The sequence below is a fragment of the Pseudorca crassidens genome, chromosome 8, assembly GCF_039906515.1.
Source record: "Pseudorca crassidens isolate mPseCra1 chromosome 8, mPseCra1.hap1, whole genome shotgun sequence".
NCBI classification, from domain to species: Eukaryota; Metazoa; Chordata; class Mammalia; order Artiodactyla; family Delphinidae; genus Pseudorca; species Pseudorca crassidens.
Genome location: NC_090303.1, coordinates 87,337,019 through 87,357,522, shown reverse-complemented (window position 1 = coordinate 87,357,522; position 20,504 = coordinate 87,337,019). Strand labels below are relative to the sequence as shown.

At 39.1% G+C, this 20,504-nt stretch overlaps 1 protein-coding gene across 2 annotated transcripts in view; it reads left to right on the top strand.

The window, feature by feature from the left end:
- CHCHD3 (coiled-coil-helix-coiled-coil-helix domain containing 3) overlaps positions 1-20,504 on the top strand; it is a 288,144-nt gene that overhangs the window by 164,593 nt on the left and 103,047 nt on the right. The window contains exons 5-6 of one of the 2 annotated variants that reach the window (XM_067747053.1): positions 16,683-16,697; positions 18,594-18,677. In XM_067747053.1, coding sequence (XP_067603154.1) covers positions 16,683-16,697; positions 18,594-18,677 — 99 coding nt within the window. The remainder of the gene's footprint in view (positions 1-16,682; positions 16,698-18,593; positions 18,678-20,504) is intronic. The other variant, XM_067747054.1, reaches the window with a different exon arrangement.

Here is a 20,504-nt window from a genome sequence, read left to right as displayed (position 1 = left end):
GCATGTTCCCCTGTGTTGTAGAGCATGGTTTGTTCTTTTAGTTTTGTAGTTCGCTGTTCTCTCACTAGAATTTCTGCATTTACTTTATTATTTATTTATTCATTTTATTTCATTTTTGGCTGCATCGGGTCTTAGTTGCGACACGTGGGATCTTTCCTTGTGGTGAGCAGGCTCTTTGTTGTGGCGTGCAGGCTTCTCTCTAGTTGTGGCATGTGGGCTCAAGGGTCTGTGGGCTCTGTAGTTGTGGCTCACAGGTTCCAGAGTGCACAGGCTCTGTAGTTTGCAGCACGCAGGCTCTCTAGTTGAGGCGCGCGAGCTCAGTAGTTGTGGCACATGGGCTTAGTTGCCCCGTGGCATGTGGGATCTTAGTTCCCTGACCAGGGATCAAACCCAAGTCCCCTGCATTGTGAGGCGAATTCTTTACCACTGGACCATCAGGGAAGTCCCTGTACATTTACTTTAGACAGTATTTAGAAAGTGCTGGTGGAAACATAACTGCCATTCAGCACATGTAGGCCTCTATTATTCACACCTGGATCCTTTCAATCGCCCCCTTAATGGTTTCCCCACTGGCGTTCACCCCTCTTTCTAATCCGTCCTATACACCAAGATTGATCTTACTAAAATGCTGTTTTCATTGCACTCAGAAACCTTTAGAGGCACCCCGATGGCCTACAGGATGAAGTCCAGACCTCTTAGGCAGACAGTTAAGTCTTCCTGCAGCCCAGTTCCCACTTACTCTCTGGCCCTCATACTGTAATTCCCTCTTCAACTAATAGGCTTGCCGAGGCCTCCTGTCTTCCCTCCTCTGGACCTCTGTTTATTGTCCCCTTTCTTACAGTGGCCTTTGACTCAGTCTCTGCCCATCTACATCCTACTCATCCAGTCTTCAAGTTCCAGTCCAGCTGATCAGATCTTTTATTTCCCTTGCAGCATTCACTGTCCTTATCATATATTATCTTTTAGTATGGTTGTTTGTTTATACAACCTGTGTGCCGCCCTCCACCCCACTTTGTAAATTCTTGAAAAACAGCATTTGTAGACAGGGATGGATTGTTGCTAGTTTTATAGCTCCATATGTAAACTGGAGCTTTAGGATTGTGATTTATGGTCATTGAGTGAGATGCCGGTTATTCATTGTATTCTGCTGTGGCTAGTAGGGTAGTTGGATGATCTTCATAAAATAGGTTTCATTGAGTGCTGTCAAATAAATGAATAGATACATTAAGTTTATTTTGTTCTTCAGATAAGTGAATTATTTTAGCATTTAACTGAACATGTTAGCATGTATATAGGATTTGCTTTATTCAGAATGCTCCAGGGTCATTTATGGATGGTCGTGAAATGTGAGTAGTCTGCTTGGGTCATGCTGTATGCTTAGTTAGAGCTGACTAAGTTGGTGGCCAGGTCTTTCTATCAAACAAATTGGAACAGTTTCCAAAGTGTTCCAGGAACTCTTTGGAGAATAGACCAATTAACAATCAGGCTCCCTGACTTTAAACTATATTACAAAGCTACAGTAATCAACACAGGATGGTGCTGGCACAGAAACAGAAATATAGGTCTATGGTACAGGATAGAAAGCCCAGAGATAAACCCACCCACATATGATCACCTAATTTATGAAAAAGGAGGAAGAACATACAGTAGAGAAAAGACAGCCTCTCCAATAAGTGGTGCTGGGAAAACTGGACAGCTTTTACGTGTAAAAGGATGAAATTAGAACACTCCCTAACACCATATACAAAAATATACTCAAAATGGATTAAAGACCTAAATGTAAGACCGGACACTATAAAACTCTTAGAGGAAAACATAGGAAGAACCCTCTTTGACATAAATCACAGCAAGATCCCTTTTGACCCACCTCCTAGAGTAATGAAAATAAAAACAAAAATAAACAAATGGGACCTAATGAAACTGAAAAGCTTTTGCACAGCAAAGGAAACCATAAACAAGGTGAAAAGACAACCCTCAGAATGGGAGAAAATATTTGCAAATGAAGCAACTGACAAAGGATTAATCTCCAAAATATACAAACAGCTCATGAAGCTCAATATCAGAAAAACAACCCAATTAAAAAATGGGCAGAAGACCTAAATAGACATTTCACCAAAGAAGACATACACATGGCCAAGAGGCACATGAAAAGCTGCTCAACATCACTAGTTATTAGAGAAATGGAAATCAAAACTACCGTGAGGTATCACCTCACACTGGTCAGAATGGTCATCAAAAAATCTACAAACAGTAAGTGCTGGAGAGGGCGTGGAGAAAAGGGAACTCTCTTGCACTGTTGGTGGGAATGTAAATTGATACAGCCACTATGGAGAACAGTATGGAGGTTCCTTAAAAAGCTAAAAATAGAACTACCATACGATCCAACAGTCCCACTACTGGGCATATACCCTGAGAAAACCATAACTCAAAAAGAGTCACATACCACAATGTTCATTGCAGCTCTGTTTACAATAGCCAGGACACGGAAGCAACCTAAGTGTCCATCGACAGATGAATGGATAAAGAAGATGTGGCACGTATATACAGTGGAATATTACTCCATAAAAAGAAACAAAATTGAGTTATTTGTACTGAGGTGGATGGACCTAGAGCCTGTCATAGAGTGAAGTAAGTCAGAAAGTGAAAAACAAATACCGTATGCTAACACATATATATGGAATCTAAAGAAAAAAAAAAGGTTCTGAAGAACCTAGGGGCAGGACAGGAATAAAGACACAGACGTTGAGAATGGACTTGAAGACATGGGGAGGGGGAAGGGTAAGCTGGGACGAAGTGAGAGAGTGACATTGACATATATGCACTACCAAATATAAAATAGATAGCTAGTGGGAAGCAGCTGCATACCACAGGGAGATCAGCTTGGTGCTTTGTGACCACCTAGAGGGGTGGGATAGGGAGGGTGGGAGGGAGGGAGATGCAAGAGATATGGGGATACATGTATATGTATAGCTGATTCACTTTGTTATAAAGCAGAAACTCACACAACATTGTAAAGCAATTATACTCCAATAGAGATGTTAAAAAAAATCTACAAACAATAAATGCTGGAGAGGGCTTGGAGAAAAGGGAACCCTCTTGCACTGTTGGTGGGAATGTAAATTGATACAGCCACTATGGAGAACAGTATGGAGGTCCCTTAAAAAGCTAAAAATAGAACTACCATATGACCCAGCAATCCCACTACTGGGCATATACCCTGAGAAAACCGTAATTCAGGACACATGTGCCCCAGTGTTCATTGCAGCACTATTTACAATAGCCAGGACATGGAAACAACCTGAATGTCCAAAGATAGATGAATGGATAAAGAAGACATGGTACATATATACAATGGGATATTACTCAGCTGTACAAAGAAATGAAATTGGGTCATTTGTAGAGATGTGGATGGACCTAGAGTCTGTCATACAGAGTGAAGTAAGACAGAAAGAGAAAAACAAGTATCGTATATTAATGCATGTATGTGGAATCTAGAAAAATGGTATAGATGAACCCATTTGTAGGGCATGAATAGAGACGTAGACATAGAGAATGGACATGTGGACATGGGGAGAAGGGAAGGGTGGGACGAATTGGGAGATTAGGTTTCACATAAATACACTACCATGAGTAAAATAGATAGCTAGCGGGAACCTGCTGTATAGCACAGGGAGCTCAGCTCGGTGCTCTCTGAGGACCTAGATGGGTGGGGTGGAGGGGGTAGGAGGGAGGTCCAAGAGGGAGGGGATATGTGTATAAGTATAGCTGATTCACTTCATTGTACAGCAGAAACTAACACAACATTGTAAAGCAATTTTACTCCAATAAAAAAAAAGGTTTTACGTTGCATTTCATCTCTTGAAGATGCAGGTTACCTCAGGTGACAGAAAGCTCCAACAGGACAAAAGATAGCTGTTTGCAAAGACCAGCTAAGCAGTCTTTTTACACACATTCAGCCAGTTCTTCCTTGATCGTGTCTATCATTACTGCTTGTATTCATCTGACACCAGACTAAAAGAATAAAGGAAAAAGATGGGGGGACTTGGGAGGGAATTCCTTCAGAGCTCAAACCAGGCTTGTCAACGGCACAGTGTCTGGTTTTTAATAATCTCATATGCCGTTTGGAGGTTATTATTAGTAAAATATAAACCTATTTCTTAGAACTCTTATATTTTTGGGGAAGATTATGAAATGTCATTTATGCTCTTCTTTCAGAAAAGTGGTGGAGGGGGTTGTTAACTTGCTAAATTTCATTACACTGCTTGTTTTCAGTTTCAGATTAATAGCAGGTGGTAGCCATTTTTTCAAAGCAAATGGGGTGTCTTTTTAGTTCAGTTAGAAAAAAGCACTAATTCTTTACTGTAGCCTGGAATAGTCTGTTCAAGGTGACAAATGGCAAGGATCACAGAACACTTTAAAAAATAGAAAAGCTGGCCAATATTGTAAATTTTTAAAGGACCAATGCTGAGCTTTCAGCAAAATATTTACCATTCTAAATAACTTACACTTCTTGGTATTTATGTTTAACATATATGTCTATTAATTTTAGTGAATATATTTTCATGCAGCTGTTTTGATTTGTGGTCTGTAGTATCTTTGTCCACTTCTGCAGTGCTCATTTCAGATAGTAAATGCCCCTGGAAAGGAATTGCATCTTAGAAGCTCTGTAGATGATCACCTATGCAAATGTAGCTTTTAAACATATATGGATTTTTTTTGGGGGGGGGCGTCAGTGATGTTAGGTTTGGAATAATAATAATTTTTATTTTGGGATTCATTTTTCTTATTCACAGGCAGGTATTTAAGAGCATCTGAGATACTGTTTAGTATGCCAGTGTTAAATGTGAGTCAGGATAACCTATATTCTCTTCTTAACTCATGACTAAGTAGCTTTATGATCTCATGAGAGTAGACCTGTCCCAGAATTAGATCTTTAACATCTGAGGACCTTAGTTTGTTCGTAAGGTATATTCCTGCTTCAAATGTATATGATTCTTTCTCCTTTTGTCTGAGTGTTTTTGGTAACTGGTAAATATGGCATCAAATGTCTTTCACGGTTCGTCATTAAGATCATCATTTTTCGAGTACTTGGTTTTAGTGGCTTTGAGAATGGGGGTCACTTTCCTCTGAGCTGCAGTCTGATCACTTAACTTCTCAGTCTGAACTGTTGCTAGGAGCTTTCTAGCATCTGATCAAATGATGGATGAATGAAAATTATACTCACAGGAGGATGATTGTTAAGCCAGAAAGATAATATATAATTAAAATGATAGCCATAACCGTAAAGCAGGCTGGATATCATGTCAAATAGTTAATAACGTTCTGACTTCCCAGCAGGCAAAACCAAATCAAAGTTACAAGGTTGCTTTTTATTTCTTGGGTCCAGACCTACAGGTGGGGTCTGCTTAATGAGCTCTAGTGGGAAGGGTCAGAAACTGTTTCATGACACAACTCTTCCGGTTACAGAATTCAGGGAAGTCTCTTGTCTGCAGCTGTTTCCTAAACTATAAGAATAAATGGATAAGTAAGCATATTAATAAACAAAGTGGGTGTAGTGAGGCTTTATAATGTGATTTCATTGCTGTGTTTGTGAGGCTTTTCTAATGTGATTATGTAGTTTTAGGTCTTTAAAAGTGATACAGGATGTTAAAAATTATACATTGACATTTTGGTTATGTCTGTTTTTGAGTTTCTTGTTAGCAGACCTCTGGTGAAAGGTACTCCCCAGTGTGCCAAGGAATTCTGGAATTTGTGTTTCCAGAGTTCTCTGCTTCATATGGTCCTTCCACACCAGTATACAAATAAGGATGAGAACAAAGCTGAGTCTGAGCTAGCTAGGCTTGATGAATGAGTCAGAAAGAGGTCTGATTCAGCATGGCCCCTGTGCTGGGCAGTAATGGCGGTTTGTTCCTACTTCTGCAGCCAGCTCCAGGAACCGAAGTGGATTATTTACATCCTCTTCTGTGTACTCCTCTGCTTTCCAGATGGATGGTTCATGGTTTGGGTTCATTCTCTTCTTTCCATTCCCCTCTAGGACTTCTTTTCCTTCTTGCTTTGTGCAAGCTTGAGTTTATCAGTAGTTATTCCCACAGTCTCATCTCTCAAGCTCATTTCCTTGGTCAGTTAAACTGGAGACTTCATACAGAGGCTAAAGATTTTATGTATGGATGCGTATATGTATATTGAAGCATAGTTGATTTACAATAGCGTGTAAGTTTCAGGTGTACAGGACAGTGATTCATTTATACGTATATATAAATTTTTTAAAGATTCTTTCCCCTTATAGGTTATTACATAATATTGAGTATAGTTCCCTGTACTATACAGTAGGACCTTGTTGGTTATCTGTTTATACATAGTAGTGTATACATGTTAATCTCAGCCTCCTAATTTATCTCTCCCCCCACCCCACTTTCCATGGTAACCATGACTTTGTTTTATGTGTCTGTGAGTCTCTTTCTGTTTTGGAAATAAGTTCATTTTCTGTTTTGGAAATAAGTTCATTTATGTCTTTTTTTTTTCCTTTTAGATTCCACATGTAAGTGATATCATATGATATTTGTCATTTCCTGTCTGACTTCACTTAGTATGATACTCTAGGTCCATCCATGTTGTTGCAAATGACATGATTTCATTCCTTTTTTCATGGCTGAGTAGTATTCCATTGTATATATACACTGCGTCTTCTTTATCCATTCATCTGTCAACTTCATATAGAAGTTCATATAGAGGCTAAAGATTTTAAAAAATCCCCTCATTATCAGGTTTGGGGGAAAATGGGATGTCTTGAAGGGCCAAGCACTCCTTCATACTTTCATTACCAGTGCCCATTGCTGAGGATATTTTAAAATACAATTTTTATCCTTCTAATACTTTTCCAGTTACAGTTTTCCCTTGGTGTACAGTGGCGTTACATCATATTTAAGGATTTAGTTTTAACATCAGCATGTGAATTTTATTTGCCAGTTATATCTTAATAAGGCTAAAAAAAAATCCACATGTGAAGCAAAGATTCCCTTTGTTAACATTTACTCTTAAGAGTCCAGCATTGCTATCTTTCTCCCATTATCGGGTCGGTAGGTTTCTTTGGTTAAGCACTAGATGAAGTGTTGGCTTTCAGTTAAGGATTTTGCAAATGACAACTACCTTGAACCGCTAGCATTTCATTCACTGGGAAGAGTTGTTGGGGCATGCAGTACATGAGACAGGCCGAGAGTAGAGCTGGCCCAGGCTTGTGGGATGGGTAAGATCCTGCACACTACTTGAACTTTTTTCGCTCGCCTCTTTAACCTGAGTAGTTGGAGTTGCATAAGCTAAGTGTGCATGTGATGTAGTTCCACTGTACTGTCTTCTTTAAAGCACCATAAATGAGATGAGGATGTCCAATATCCTTTTCTTTTTTTTAAATTTATTTTTATTAGTTTATTTTTTATTTTTGGCTGCGTTGGGTCTTCGTTGCTGTGTGTGGGCATTCTCTAGTTGTGGTGAGTGGGGCTACTCTTCGTTGCTGTGCGCAGGCTTCTCATTGCGGTGGCTTCTCTTGTCGCGGAGCGTGGGCTCAGTAGTTGTGGCTCGCGGGCTCTAGAGTGCAGGCTCAGTAGTTGTGGCACATGGGATTAGGTGCTCCGCGGGATGTGGGATCTTCCTGGACCAGGCTCGAACCTGTGTCCCCTGCATTGGCAGGCGGATTCTTTTTTTTTTTTAAATTATTTATTTTTGGCTGCGTTGGTTCTTTGTTGCTGCACGTGGGCTTTTCTCTATTTGCAGTGAGCGGGGGCTACTCTTTGCTGCGATGCGCGGGCTTCTCATTGTGGTGGTTTCACTTGTTGCGGAGCTTGGGCTCTAGGTGCGTGGGCTTCAGTAGTTGTGGCACGCGGACTCAGTAGTTGTGGCACACGGACTTAGTTGCTCCGCGGCATGTGGGATCTTCCTGGACCAGGGCTCAAACCCATGTCCCCTGCATTGGCAGGCAGATTCTTAACCACAGTGTGGCAGGTGGATTCTTAACCACTGGACCACCAGGGAAGTCCCCAGTATTGTGAACATAGTCATTTCTTGAAAATGAGAGCTAGTGGGATTTGGTTTAGCAGCAGTGAATTGAACTTGTTTTAGAAAGTGGCCCATTTCACTGTCCATCTTACCTTTTTGAATTGGTAACATTCAATGGCTTATAACACCAATCTGTTCTGCAACTGAATTTGATAATAAAAGCCCCTTCCTGCTCTCAGTCCTTATAATCACACAGTAGTTTTATTGAATATGGCCCTTCTTACCATGTTTTCCCCTTTCAATTATAATTCTTATCCTTAAAGTTTCTGAGCTTACTGTATCTGATACAGAGTCCTTATTTGTTTACTTTATAGAACTTGGGCTTCTGGAACTTTGATTTCTATGCAGTTGCTGAATTTAATTACACATGGTCTTTAAGACTTGATGCCTGTTTGCATTCCATAGACATTTAGGAGCTAAAGCTAGTCTCATTAGAGAAGATAAAAACTGCATATTTGAGAAGTCTGAATCCCTAGCAGTTCATTTCACTTTTGCCTCAGCACTTATTTACTGTTCTTAGGTGCTGAGTATCGTGATGGGTGTTCTTTTTTTAAATGGCTGTTGGGAGAGGAGCATAGAATATGACACTGAGCTGATGAGGTGATATGTTTCAGCACCTTTCATGTTGAAATTTCATGTTGAAATATCACGTTGCTTTGTAATGTGAAACTTGTAAATTTTAATGGAATCATAACATGCCTGTTCTTAGGAATGTTCTATAAAATATTTAACAAAAGGTCTGGCATTGTCACTGCCCAGGCAGAGCAAATGTGAAACAACCAGTGCCAGTGCTTGTCAGTTCTGCCTGAACTGAACGTCGGTTACATGGATTCATAATCTTATGTTATATGGGCATTGATTCTCTTTTTAGAGAGCCATACAAAAGCCAGGACCTATGTACCTGTTTTGTGTTTTTCTTACTTAGTTCAAAAAGAATGAATTAAGACTTCCAATTTCTTCTCACTGGGATATGATTAACTACCTTACATACATGTGAGCCACTCTCATTGCTTTATCTACATTATACCTTTGCAGGCAGCCCTACAACCAGGTTATAACGTCAGCAAGTCTCCAGCCCTGTTCTACAGTACATGCAGACATTTACTCAACAAAAATTTATTTGCAAGCAGGTACAAAATGGCTCATATAACCTGTCCTGTAAAACTCAGTGAAGTCCCAGTTGTCTCTTCTTTTAAGTGCTCTTTGCAGGGAAGGGTCACCTGAGGCAGAGGAGGCTGTTTCTAGTTGGCCTTAGACAGCCAGCAGCCCTCTTAGACCAGTGGTTCTCAGCAGGGGGAATTTTGCCTCCTGGGGGACTTTTGGTAAAGTCTGGAAGCATTTTTGGTTTTCATAGCTTGTGGGGGCAGTCCTACAGGCATCATAGAGGCCAGGTACGCTGCTAAACGTTCTGATGCACAGGACAGCTCTCCCCAGTAAGGAGTGATCTGGCCCAAAGTAGCAGTGGTGCCAAAGGTGAGAATCTCTGCCGTAAACCAAAGGCTGCACACAAGACTGTTGAGAGATCAAGCCTGAGGCACCCTCCCTATAGTTGAAGCTATAGGCCTTGTTCTCATCGCCTTGAATATTCTCATAACTTCTTCACACAGCAGGTGTAGGAGTATCTTTATAATATGTTAGCTAACCCTTATATCTTTTCCATAGTTTTCATTTTACTGATAGAACATCTAACATTTATCATGCTAGTTAACGAACCATTTTCGCTAATAAAATCTTATTTCCAACAGTCACTGTGCTAACTGGCAAAACATTGTTGTTGATCAAGACATGGATGAGTGAAGCCCTAGTTGTAGCAACCCCTACTTTTTGAGCTTCCAAATTTGAATTTCCGATAAGAATACTTGCTGATTGCTTCTGGATTGTGCATTCTTGACTAATATGCTGGCAGCACCTATTCCAGAGCTTAATCTAAGTAATGTATACGCATACTATCACACTGAGTATGCTGTAGTACTTTGAAGTAAATCTCACATCCTGTGACAGATTTGTTTCCCAGAAACTGTCTACTTACCTCTCCTACAATCTCTTCCCCTCGATGCACTTAATTTCCTTTTGGCTACCCTGTCCTGAGTGTTTCCTTTGTGGAAGAGAGAGGAGTAAATCTCTTTTCTTATCCTCGAGAGTCTAAAGTTGAGGACAGGAACAGTGGGTAAGTAAACATGTATAATACAAAACAAAGTCAAAAACAGATACCCCAAGAGATATGTGGAAAAGTTTTATTAGGTGTAAAAGTGTGAGAGGCAGCAGGGTATGACATGGCAAAAACCACATGAAGGAAGAACATTCAAAAGGAGTTTTGGAGCTTGGGTAGGGGTCTGGACTGGGTCAGTGCATGGTCACCTGGTGACGTAGCAGTGCTAAAATGGGTATCCAGGTCTCCTGACTCCCCACCAAGTGGATTTCCGAGTATGTCATAGTGCTAGTAAGTTCTGAATTACACTGGAAAGCTGGAGAAGTAAATATATAGTTTAAAAATGTTTTTTTCTTTCTAAAGCTATAGAAGAAAGCTTGTAAAATTGTTTCTGATTTCATCTAGCACTTGGTTTTGCTGCTTTTGTCAAGTAGCACAATGTGCACAAATGTTATGAGAGAACTACTGGAAAAATTTCAAGCAAAGTTACCACTACGTCGCTTTCTGTTCTAATTTATGTACCTGACAACCTCCTCACTTCATTGTTGGTTTACTTTTTTCTAAAAGGAACATTTATTTATTGATTGATTTTTGGCTGTGTTGGGTCTTCGTTGCTGCTTGTGGGTTTTCTCTAGTTGTGGCAAGTGGGGGCTACTCTTCATTGCGGTGCATGGGCTTCTCATTGTGGTGGCTTCTCTTGTTGCGGAGCATGGGCTCTAGGTGTGCGGGCTTTAGTAGTTGTGGCATGCGGGCTCAGTAGTTGTGTCTTGCGGGCTCTAGAGCACACGCTCAGTAGTTGTGGCACATGGGCTTAGTTGCTCCGCGGCATGTGGGATCTTCCCAGACCAGGGATCGAAGCTGTGTCCCCTGCCTTGGCACACTGTGCCAACAGGCAAGTCCTACTTTTTTTTTTTTTTTTTCTTTTTTTTTTGCGATACGCGGGCCTCTCACTGTTGTGACCTCTCCCGTTGCAGAACACAGGCTCCAAACGCGCAGGCTCAGCGGCCATGGCTCACGGGCCCAGCCGCTCCACAGCATGTGGGATCTTCCCAGACCGGGGCACGAACCCACGTCCCCTGCATCGGCAGGCGGACTCTCAACCACTGCGCCACCGGGGAAGCCCAAGTCCTACTTTTTTAATTTGAAAAACCACCTGTCTTTGCCTCTGCTCTCTTTTCAAGGGAATAGGCAGATATGCCCCCAAATTGCAGGGGACATATTCGATAGGCTGTTTCCAGTAAGTTATCAGTATGAAAAAGCTGACATATGGACCAGGGTCTTGAAGCTCTTTATGGGAAGACAAAATAAGCCAAAACAAATGGACTTGATCAAATCCTGGGGGTTTGGATGTGACTTTCAGACTTCGGATCAAGAAGTCTTTTGGAAGAATGGTGTTTATCTTTCATCTTTTGGCCTGTATTCAACTTCCATCAGGTCTTACTGTGTTAGTGGACATAATATTTCAGGCTGGGGTTTGCTCATAGCTTGTGCTTAATGCCTCTAAGTAGTCATTGAAAATTATGCTAAAGTTGATAATAGGATGGGCATCGTTCAGGTTCACGTAGATGAGTTACCCTTTTGAAGGTCACCTTCTGGTGTAGTTTGGAAAACAGTGCTTTGAGTATAAGTCTTTGTTTATTAATGCCACTTGATAAAGGCTCAGTGAACCCTATGTAATTTCTAATTTGTAACAAAACTCTAGTATTCAGCTAATTGAATACATGGCCACTTTAGTTATTTTGTTACACTAATTGATATTCACAGTGATCATGTCTGTTCCTTCTAAATGTAGTATTACCGTATAAGTTTATGGTTCAACCCCTTTGGATATTTCCATTCTTTCTCTCTGTTACATGTCAGCATATAATTTTACTTCGTTTGTGTTGTGGTTTATATGTAGTTCGGACACAGAATAAAGCTCTTTTCCCTGCTCTTACTTGCCTGTTTGAGTTGATAGATAGGTTGATTTTCGCCTACCACAGATTATCCATATGATTGTGAAAGAGTAACTCTTTCCCAGTTCATTATATGTGTGTTTCAGATTTGTTATAAGCTTTAGAACTATAGGAAGTGTAGTTATAGGGATTTCCTATTTAGATTGATTTAGAGTTGTTACCTTTTCTCAATCCTAGTAATTTCTGGCTTCATAACATCATCCCATGGAAAATTGAGCTGATACCTGCTTTTTATTCTACCTTGAGCTATTAAAATTGAGCACTGGCACTTCAAGAAACTTTGTCATTTAAAATGTACAAGCTTTCCTGTAGCACAGAATCTTCCCTTACGTGCTTTGTACTTGATGTGCGAAGTAACAGTACTGCCTCTGAGCAGTGCTGTGCACCCTGTACCATATCTCAGTCCCCAGGAGCAGCCAGGCATAAGAGGGCTGAGTTAACATGCCAAAAAGTTGTTGCTATGAAGACTTCTCTAGGAACGTACGTGGAAGGGTACCTGGAAAGCTACCTTTATTGTCGTAGACGTAATCCCACTTTTTACTTCTCTTGCCCTCATTATGTCCTTTGTTGTAAACACCTTCAGGTCTCTTCTGAAAAGAGGCAAATCTTTAAGGAAATAAATACGTGTTGTGTACTTCAGTTTGAATCTGCTACCAACACTGAATGAAAACATCAAAATGTTTATGTGTTGCGTTTCTTAGAACTTAATTTCCTTATTTTCCTTCTCTTGTATATGGGATGCTCTTGTTTTCCATAATGATCCACTTAGGCATTTTCTGTCATGTTTTCAAGCCCAATCACGTTATCCCAAATCTAACAGGATCTGAAAACTAATGAGTATACATTGCCTCCCTAGGAGGAATAGCAAACAGGAGGCGGGTGGAAACTTTTTATATCCATTTTTTCCCCTAAGAAACGATTCTGCTACAACAGTGAATAATGTTTTAATCCTCTTTGTTTTCATTTGTTCATGTACAGTGATTCCATGTCTGTTAGAGTTATACATGGAGGTTTTATTCCTTGCAGTTGGTTTACCGCTTTTTCTTAAGTTGCGTGTGACTCTCCATCCTCCGCAGCTATTAGCTTAGTCAGTGTATCCCAGGCTTATGTAACTTTCAGGATTCATTTGTGTGACTTTCCCTCCCAGCCTCACATTAACTGTTTCAAAGCAATGTGCCACTGAGGTGGTGTGGCCATCTTTCTTGCTCTGTTATTGTCCCCAATAGATCTCAGACTATTGATTCTGTTGACAGTCTAGGGAGAGATTTGTGTTGTTAGCCTGTGGTTGGGTGTTTTCAGGGCTTTGGATGTATTTCCTCTTCAGTATGCATATCTGACCTTTTGGCATGTTGCTTTAAAAAAAATTCCAAGGATTTATGTCTTAGAAAAGTGAATATGGATATTTCTGCATATCCTTTATTTAGATTGTAATCAGCCTCTCAAAATTAAATTTGGTGGTTGGTGTAGTCCATATTAGGCTGAAGCAGTATACTTGTGGTGTTGGATTCTTAGTGTTTTCTAAATAGCTGTAATAGAATATCTGTTACGTTTTCTTTGCTTAAAAAAAGAAATCTCACTGTGCAACTATATGTGAACAAAAGCAACATTATTTAGTGAAAATGTTCTAAGAACCATGGTGGGCAATGTCATGCATTTAATGGGGGAGAGAATCAAGTGCTAACACATTAAGCATTTAGTAAGTAAAATTTCCATGCTATAAATAACTGTTCAAGTTGTTAAATTTTTTTGGTTGTTAATATAATCGCTGAATCACTCACTCTTACAGCTTTTGTACCATGTTATGTTTCCATCTGATAGTCAAGGGTAAATGTATGTGATATGTTTAAAAAATACTTTTTTGATTAAAGAAGTATAACTTTGTTATAGAAATTTTGGAAAATAGAGAATGGTCTAAGTAAGAAAACTATCCCACTATGCGTATCGTATCCACTGTTAACATCTTAGCATACATTGCACTTTTTCTATGTCTACATAACTGGATGCTCAACTTGCCCTGTCCTTCCCTTCTGTCCCCTACCCCTGTTTATTAACCAAAATTAGGAACTCAGTGTACATGGTAATTTGTGACCATTCTCCCCCCCCTTTAATATTTTGAGTTAAAAAATCAATTACTCTATTAAAACATTTTTTAATGGCTCTCAATGTTTAATCATTATGGCTAGACTGAAATCTTTATAATAAATATCCTGTTGTTGGACCATATCTTATTTACACAGACCTCTGTTGTTCCCACTTTTTTGTTGCTTTAAATAACGTTGGCTGCATTTTCTTAGCTATGTTTGTGTGCTTTTCTTAATATTTCCTAGGATTAAATGCCTAGAAGTGAAATTGGCTAACTGATAAGCAAATTAACAGTAGTAGAGATATACACACACACGTCCATATATTTATATAGTTGTTTTTATAAATTTTAATATGCCTTATTTGGATCGACTTAAAATTTTTATACAGTTAAATTCATTCTTTGTGATATACAGTTGTTTGAGTTTTGACAAATGTATGCACTTATCTAACAACCACCATGATCAAGAAGCAGAATAGTTCCCTCACCTCAAAAAATTACCTCCTTTGTCTTTTGACTACAAAGTGTGTTTATTTTTAATATGGAAAATATAAAGAAAAATAATTGGAAACTATCCATAAGCTTACCACCCTGCTATAACTTCTGTTGAATATCCTTCTGGTCTTTGTTTTTTTCTTCTTCCCTACAAAAAAAGACATCATACTGTCCTTTCTGTTTATAGTCTTTTTCTTACTTAGTATATTTTGAGTATATTTTAATTTAACTGTTAGATTGGTTTTTTTGTGTTTTTTTTTGTCTTCTTTTTGGCTGCGTTGGGTCTTTGTTGCTGCATGCGGGCTTTCTCTAGTTGTGGAGAGCATCAGCTGCTCTTGGTTGAGGTGCCCAGCCTTCTCATTGCGGTGGCTTCTCTTGTTGTGGAGCACGGGCTCTAGGTGCGTGGGCTTCAGTAGTTGATGCACACGAGCCCTAGAGCGCACGGGCTCAGTAGTTTTGGCACATGGGCTTTGCTCTGCGGCACGTGGGATCTTCCCAGACCAGGGATCAAACCCGTGTTCCCTGCATTGGCAGGTGGATTCTTAACCACTGTGCCACCAGGGAAGTCCCTAGATTGGTTTTTGTTTTTGTTTCTTTGCAATTCTAAATAAACTTACCATGAATATCTTTGCATGTTGCCATAATTACTCAAGTCCTAAAAGTGGAGTGTTTAGATCTCAGTGCATATGTACAGTTTTCAAACTTATTTACATTTTGTCAAATGGATTTTTAAAATACTTGTGCCAGTTTACATTCTGACACACAGTGTCTTGAAGAGCATGTTTTTCCTGTATCCTGGGCAATCTTATTTTTATATTTTTAAATTTTATAGATGAATTATGGAATTTTGTTATTTTCATTTTTTGATTTCTTGTGGGGTTGGTTTTTTTTTTAATGTGTTTATTATTTACCGTTTTGTGTGACTTGCCAGTCTATGTCATTTGCATGTTTCTCTCTTGGCTCTTCTGGGGAGCGGGGTGGGCTGGAGGGCTTATTTTTTAAGTGCTCTATACGTTAGTAACACTAATTTCACAGTTAGAGGCTGGTATTTCTTTGTCATTTGCTTATTCATTTTATTTAATGTTTTTTATTTAATGGAAGTTCTCATAAATCCATTCTTTTGCATTTCCTTTATATTTTGGAGTTGAATTTAGAAAGATTTGTCTTGAATTTAGATTTAGATTTGTGTTGATTTGTGTTGAATTTAGAAAGATCTTTTCTCTTTAGATCATATAGTCATGCATATTTTCTTCACGCGTAACTTTATCAAAAATTCTTTCTCCATTTACTTTTTCTTTTATATTCCTGACAGACTAGTGAGGTTTTTACTGTGCTGTATCAGGGAGTCATAGATTATGTACTTGCATATACATGTATTTTTATCTAACCTCAATATTTTGTTTTTTAATTATTCCAAGCACCATGAACTTTTCATTGAAATCTTCTATTCACACTGTAATAGCACAGTCACATTTAAGTGTGTGCCAAGTTTAAACAAGTCCTCTTATTTTTTTCCCCATTGCTGTCTCCCCCCCCCAGTTTATTTATTTATTTATTTATTTATTTTTTGCTGTGTTGGGTCTTCGTTTCTGTGCGAGGGCTTTCTCTAGTTGTGGCAAGCGGGGCCACTCTTCATCGCGGTGCGCAGGCCTCTCACTATCGCGGCCTCTCTTGTCGCGGAGCACAGGCTCCAGACGCGCAGGCTCAGCGGCCATGGCTCACGGGCCTAGCCGCTCCGCGGCATGTGGGATCTTCCCAGACCAGGGCTCAAACCCGTGTCCCCTGCATTGGCAGGCAGAGTCTCAACCGCTGCGCCATCAGGGAAGCCCCTCATTGCTGTCTTTGATGGGCGTATTAGATACTATCTATCAGATTTCTTGGTTGACATTAGGGGAAAAAATAAGTACTTACATTGTTAAATAACTGTTTTTTTGTTTTTAACATGCTGCAGGATATTGAAGTCAAAGTAAGTAGCAAAACAATGACCTACAACAAACGAACCAATGGGTTCACCTAAATTAAGCATATAATGACAGTCACCCTTACACCGGTTGAGCCAGGTGACCCTTGATCATGTTGCAAAGAAAATATGGCACAAAAATGGGAATGCCAAAATATATACTTCTGTTATTTCTTAAAGCTACTAGTCAGGCATGTATTCAACATTCATTGAACAAAAAATATGTTAAAAACTTTTCTAACATGGGGTATTGTAGGGAGTTCTCTTCTCCTCGAGATAAAGGTACTTAAACATAATAAAAATAGAAACAACAGTTTAAGAAATGTATTTTTTCATTCTCCTCTAGTTTTATTGAGATATAATTGACATACAGCACTGTATAAGGTTAAGGTGTACAGCATAATGATTGACTTACATCATCATGACCACAATAAGTTTAGTGAACATCCATCATCTCATATAGATACAACATTAAAGAAATAGAAAAAAAAAAGCTTTTCCTTGTGAACTCATAGGATTTACCCTCTTACGAACTTTCATTTATAAGGTAGAGCAGTATTAATTATCTTATCATGTTGGACATTACATTCCTAATATTAATTTATCTTACAACTGGAAATTTGTACCTCTTTACTACCTTCGTCTAATTCCCCCTCCCCCCTCCCTTCATCTCTGGTAGTCACAAATATGATCTCTTTTTCTATGAGTCTTTTTGTTCGTTTGTTTTTGAAGTATAATTGACATACAACACTGTTAGTTCCTGGTGCACACCATAGTGATTCGATATTTCTGTACATTACAAAATGATCACCATAATAAGTCTAGTTGCCATCTGTCACCATACAAAGATATTAACTAATTATAGACTACATTCCCCACACGGTACATTTCACATTTGTGAATCATTTATTTTGTAACTGAAAGTTTGCCTCTTAATCTCCCTCACCTATTTCTCTCCTCCCCACACCCCTCCCCTCTGACAGTCTGTTTCTTCTCTGTATCTATGACTCTGCTTCTGTTTGGCTATGTTTGTTCACTGTTTTGTTTTTTAGATTCCACATATAAGTGAAATCATACAATATTTCTCTTCTTCTGTGTGCCTTATTTTACTTAGCATAATACCCTCTAGGTACATCCATGTTGTTCCAAATGGCAAGATTTCAAAGAAATGCATTTTTAAATTTAGCTTGAAAAACATTCAAAAGTAAGCATCTTTATCATTATTTTTTTCAAGAATAAATATTTTATTACTTGATTTTTAATTTTGTAAAAAGAAAATCTTATAAATTAGAAGTGGGATAACTAAGAGTTTAAAAATTACTTTTATTATTTTATTAATTATTTAAAATTATTCAAATAGACAAATACAATAGTTTTTGCCCTTTTCGCCAAAGATAGCTACTTCATTAAAAAGGAGGTAGACCAATACATGTGTTTATATGCTGGTTGTACTGGGTAGTTTAAGGGTTCTCAAACGTTAAGGTTGATGTACAAAATCTTATATAGGCGTTTTCTTGTGGTTATCGCTCCAGAAAGATGGTTAATAACCACGTGTATTATACCTGGAATAAAATCAAAGTCTTATTGTGCAAAATATTAATCCTTGAAATTACTCTTCGAAAGAGAAGTTAAATAAAACTGTCTGTGCTGTATTCTGACATTATCAAAAACACTTGGACAAAGTAGGACACAGCTGTTACAGTTAACAACAAGTGCAATGCAGACTCATTCTTTACATTTAGATGCAGCAGTCCTCATCTTATTAATGTTTTTTCTATGGCAGAGACCTAATAGATTGCAAAAATCTTCATCTTTGAATACTTATTTCTAATGCAATTTATACTTCTGCTTTGCTGTTACTGCTTTTTCTTCATATAGTATATTCTTCATTTCTTTTTTTAGGCTAAGCAGCTGGAAGAGAAAGATCGAGTGATAAAGAAGCAGGATGCATTCTACAAAGAGCAGCTGGCTAGACTGGAGGAGAGGGTATGACTATTTCTTGTCAGTGATTCTCTTCTTTTACCACATTTGCGGTGTTCCCATGTATATATTTAAAAATCAGTACATTAGCACTGTAACTGCTTTGTCTCATTAAAAAGTGGCCAGGAAATGAAGATGCCAAGTGTGCAGATCGTTCTTGAAGATAATGTCATTTTTACTTCGGTAGTTTTGCGTATTGTTGTGTTGTTTGTTCATTGATGCGTTTTACTACTAAGGAACTCCTTCCAAATATTTTTCCCTGTATGTTTAGAAACTGCATTGTCTCCAGGTCAAACAGTAGAATGCTACTGTTGGCTTTCCCAAACATTGACTAAACTTGAGCACGTTCTTAGAAATGGTAGTGTTTTAAAGGATAAATTGTCTTTGTGAAAGCTGTTTCACTGCACTTGTGGCCAAGAAATGAATGTCTTCTTCAAAACTGGTGGACAGGAGCTAAATAGTAGGACTCAGGAGAAGAGTTAGGATGAGGAGTGGAGGAAGTACCTCTGGTTGACCTGACCCTGGAATTTGACAGAGACGCAAAGAAGGAAATTAAGGCTGGAACAAAAGGAAGCAGTGGGTTTAAGAATGGGAGCTTGAGGACCCAATCAGTGCCCCTGTTCAGTGAAGTGTATTTGTTGTCTAGGATAAGTTCATACATAGACCATGAGGTTACAAAGCTAGCTTTCTCTTTGCTTTGATTGAGACCCCCAAAGTTGATTGATTTAGAATAGGTTGTTTCATAAGAAACTAGATAAAGTAAGAAAGAAACTATTAAGCCCCATTCAGTACAAATATTTGTGTGTTGATCATCTTCACCTGTCTCTGTATGTCACTGAACTGAGTGCTTCTTGAGTGTAGGGACCATTTTCTCACTGATTCAGCAGATATCTACCTAATATATGCCAGGCTCTGGTAGTGCCAGAGATATGCTAATAAAGAAAGTAAACTAAACTTCTGCCCTCGTGGAGCTTAAATTCAATTAAAACCTCGTCAACATGTTGAATGGCAGATTGTGATAATATGGCAGACAGTAAAGTGGGGGGAAAAGGAGTCCCAGGGCCTAAGAGTGCAGGTGTGGGGTTGGGTGGAGAGGGAGGGCCTGTCTAATGGGATGGTATCTGGGAAGAGGTCTGCAGCAATGGGAAGCAGGCCAGCACCAAGAGGGCTTTTGAGTGGAAGAGTATTCTGGCTGCTGTCTTGGGTAAGAACTGAAGCAAGAGGGACTTGGAGGTAATAGTGGCAATTCAGAAAAGGGGTGGTGATGGCTTGGGCCAGGGTGCTAGCAGTGGAGGAATGAGATGTGGTTGGATGTTTCACAGGCAGAGCTGACCAGATGTGCTGGTGGTTTTGAACATGAGTGAAAGAAAGAACTCAGAGATATTCTAGGTATATAGCTTTTACAGCTAGAAGGATGGATTTTCCAAGGCCAAGGCTATTAAAATATGGATCTGGATGTGGGTAGTGGAGGAAATCAGTTCGATTTTGGATATGGTAAGTTTGGGATGCTACTTAAGACATCCAAGTAGAGATGTTAAATAAGCATAAAGTGGAAATGCTTAGCACAGAAGTCAGCACATCTTTCTGTAAAGAGCCAGATAGTAAATATTGCAGGCTTTGCAGGCCATGTATGGTTTCTGTTGCAACTACTCGACTCTGCCATTGTAATGTGAAAGCAGCCATAGCCAGTATGTCAGTGAACAAGTGTGACTGTTCTAATATGTGGACACTGAAGTTAGAATTTCATGTAATTTTCAAATGTCATGAAATACTCTTCTGATTTTTTTCCCCCAACCATTTAAAAACGTAACACCATTCTTAGGGCTGTAGTAA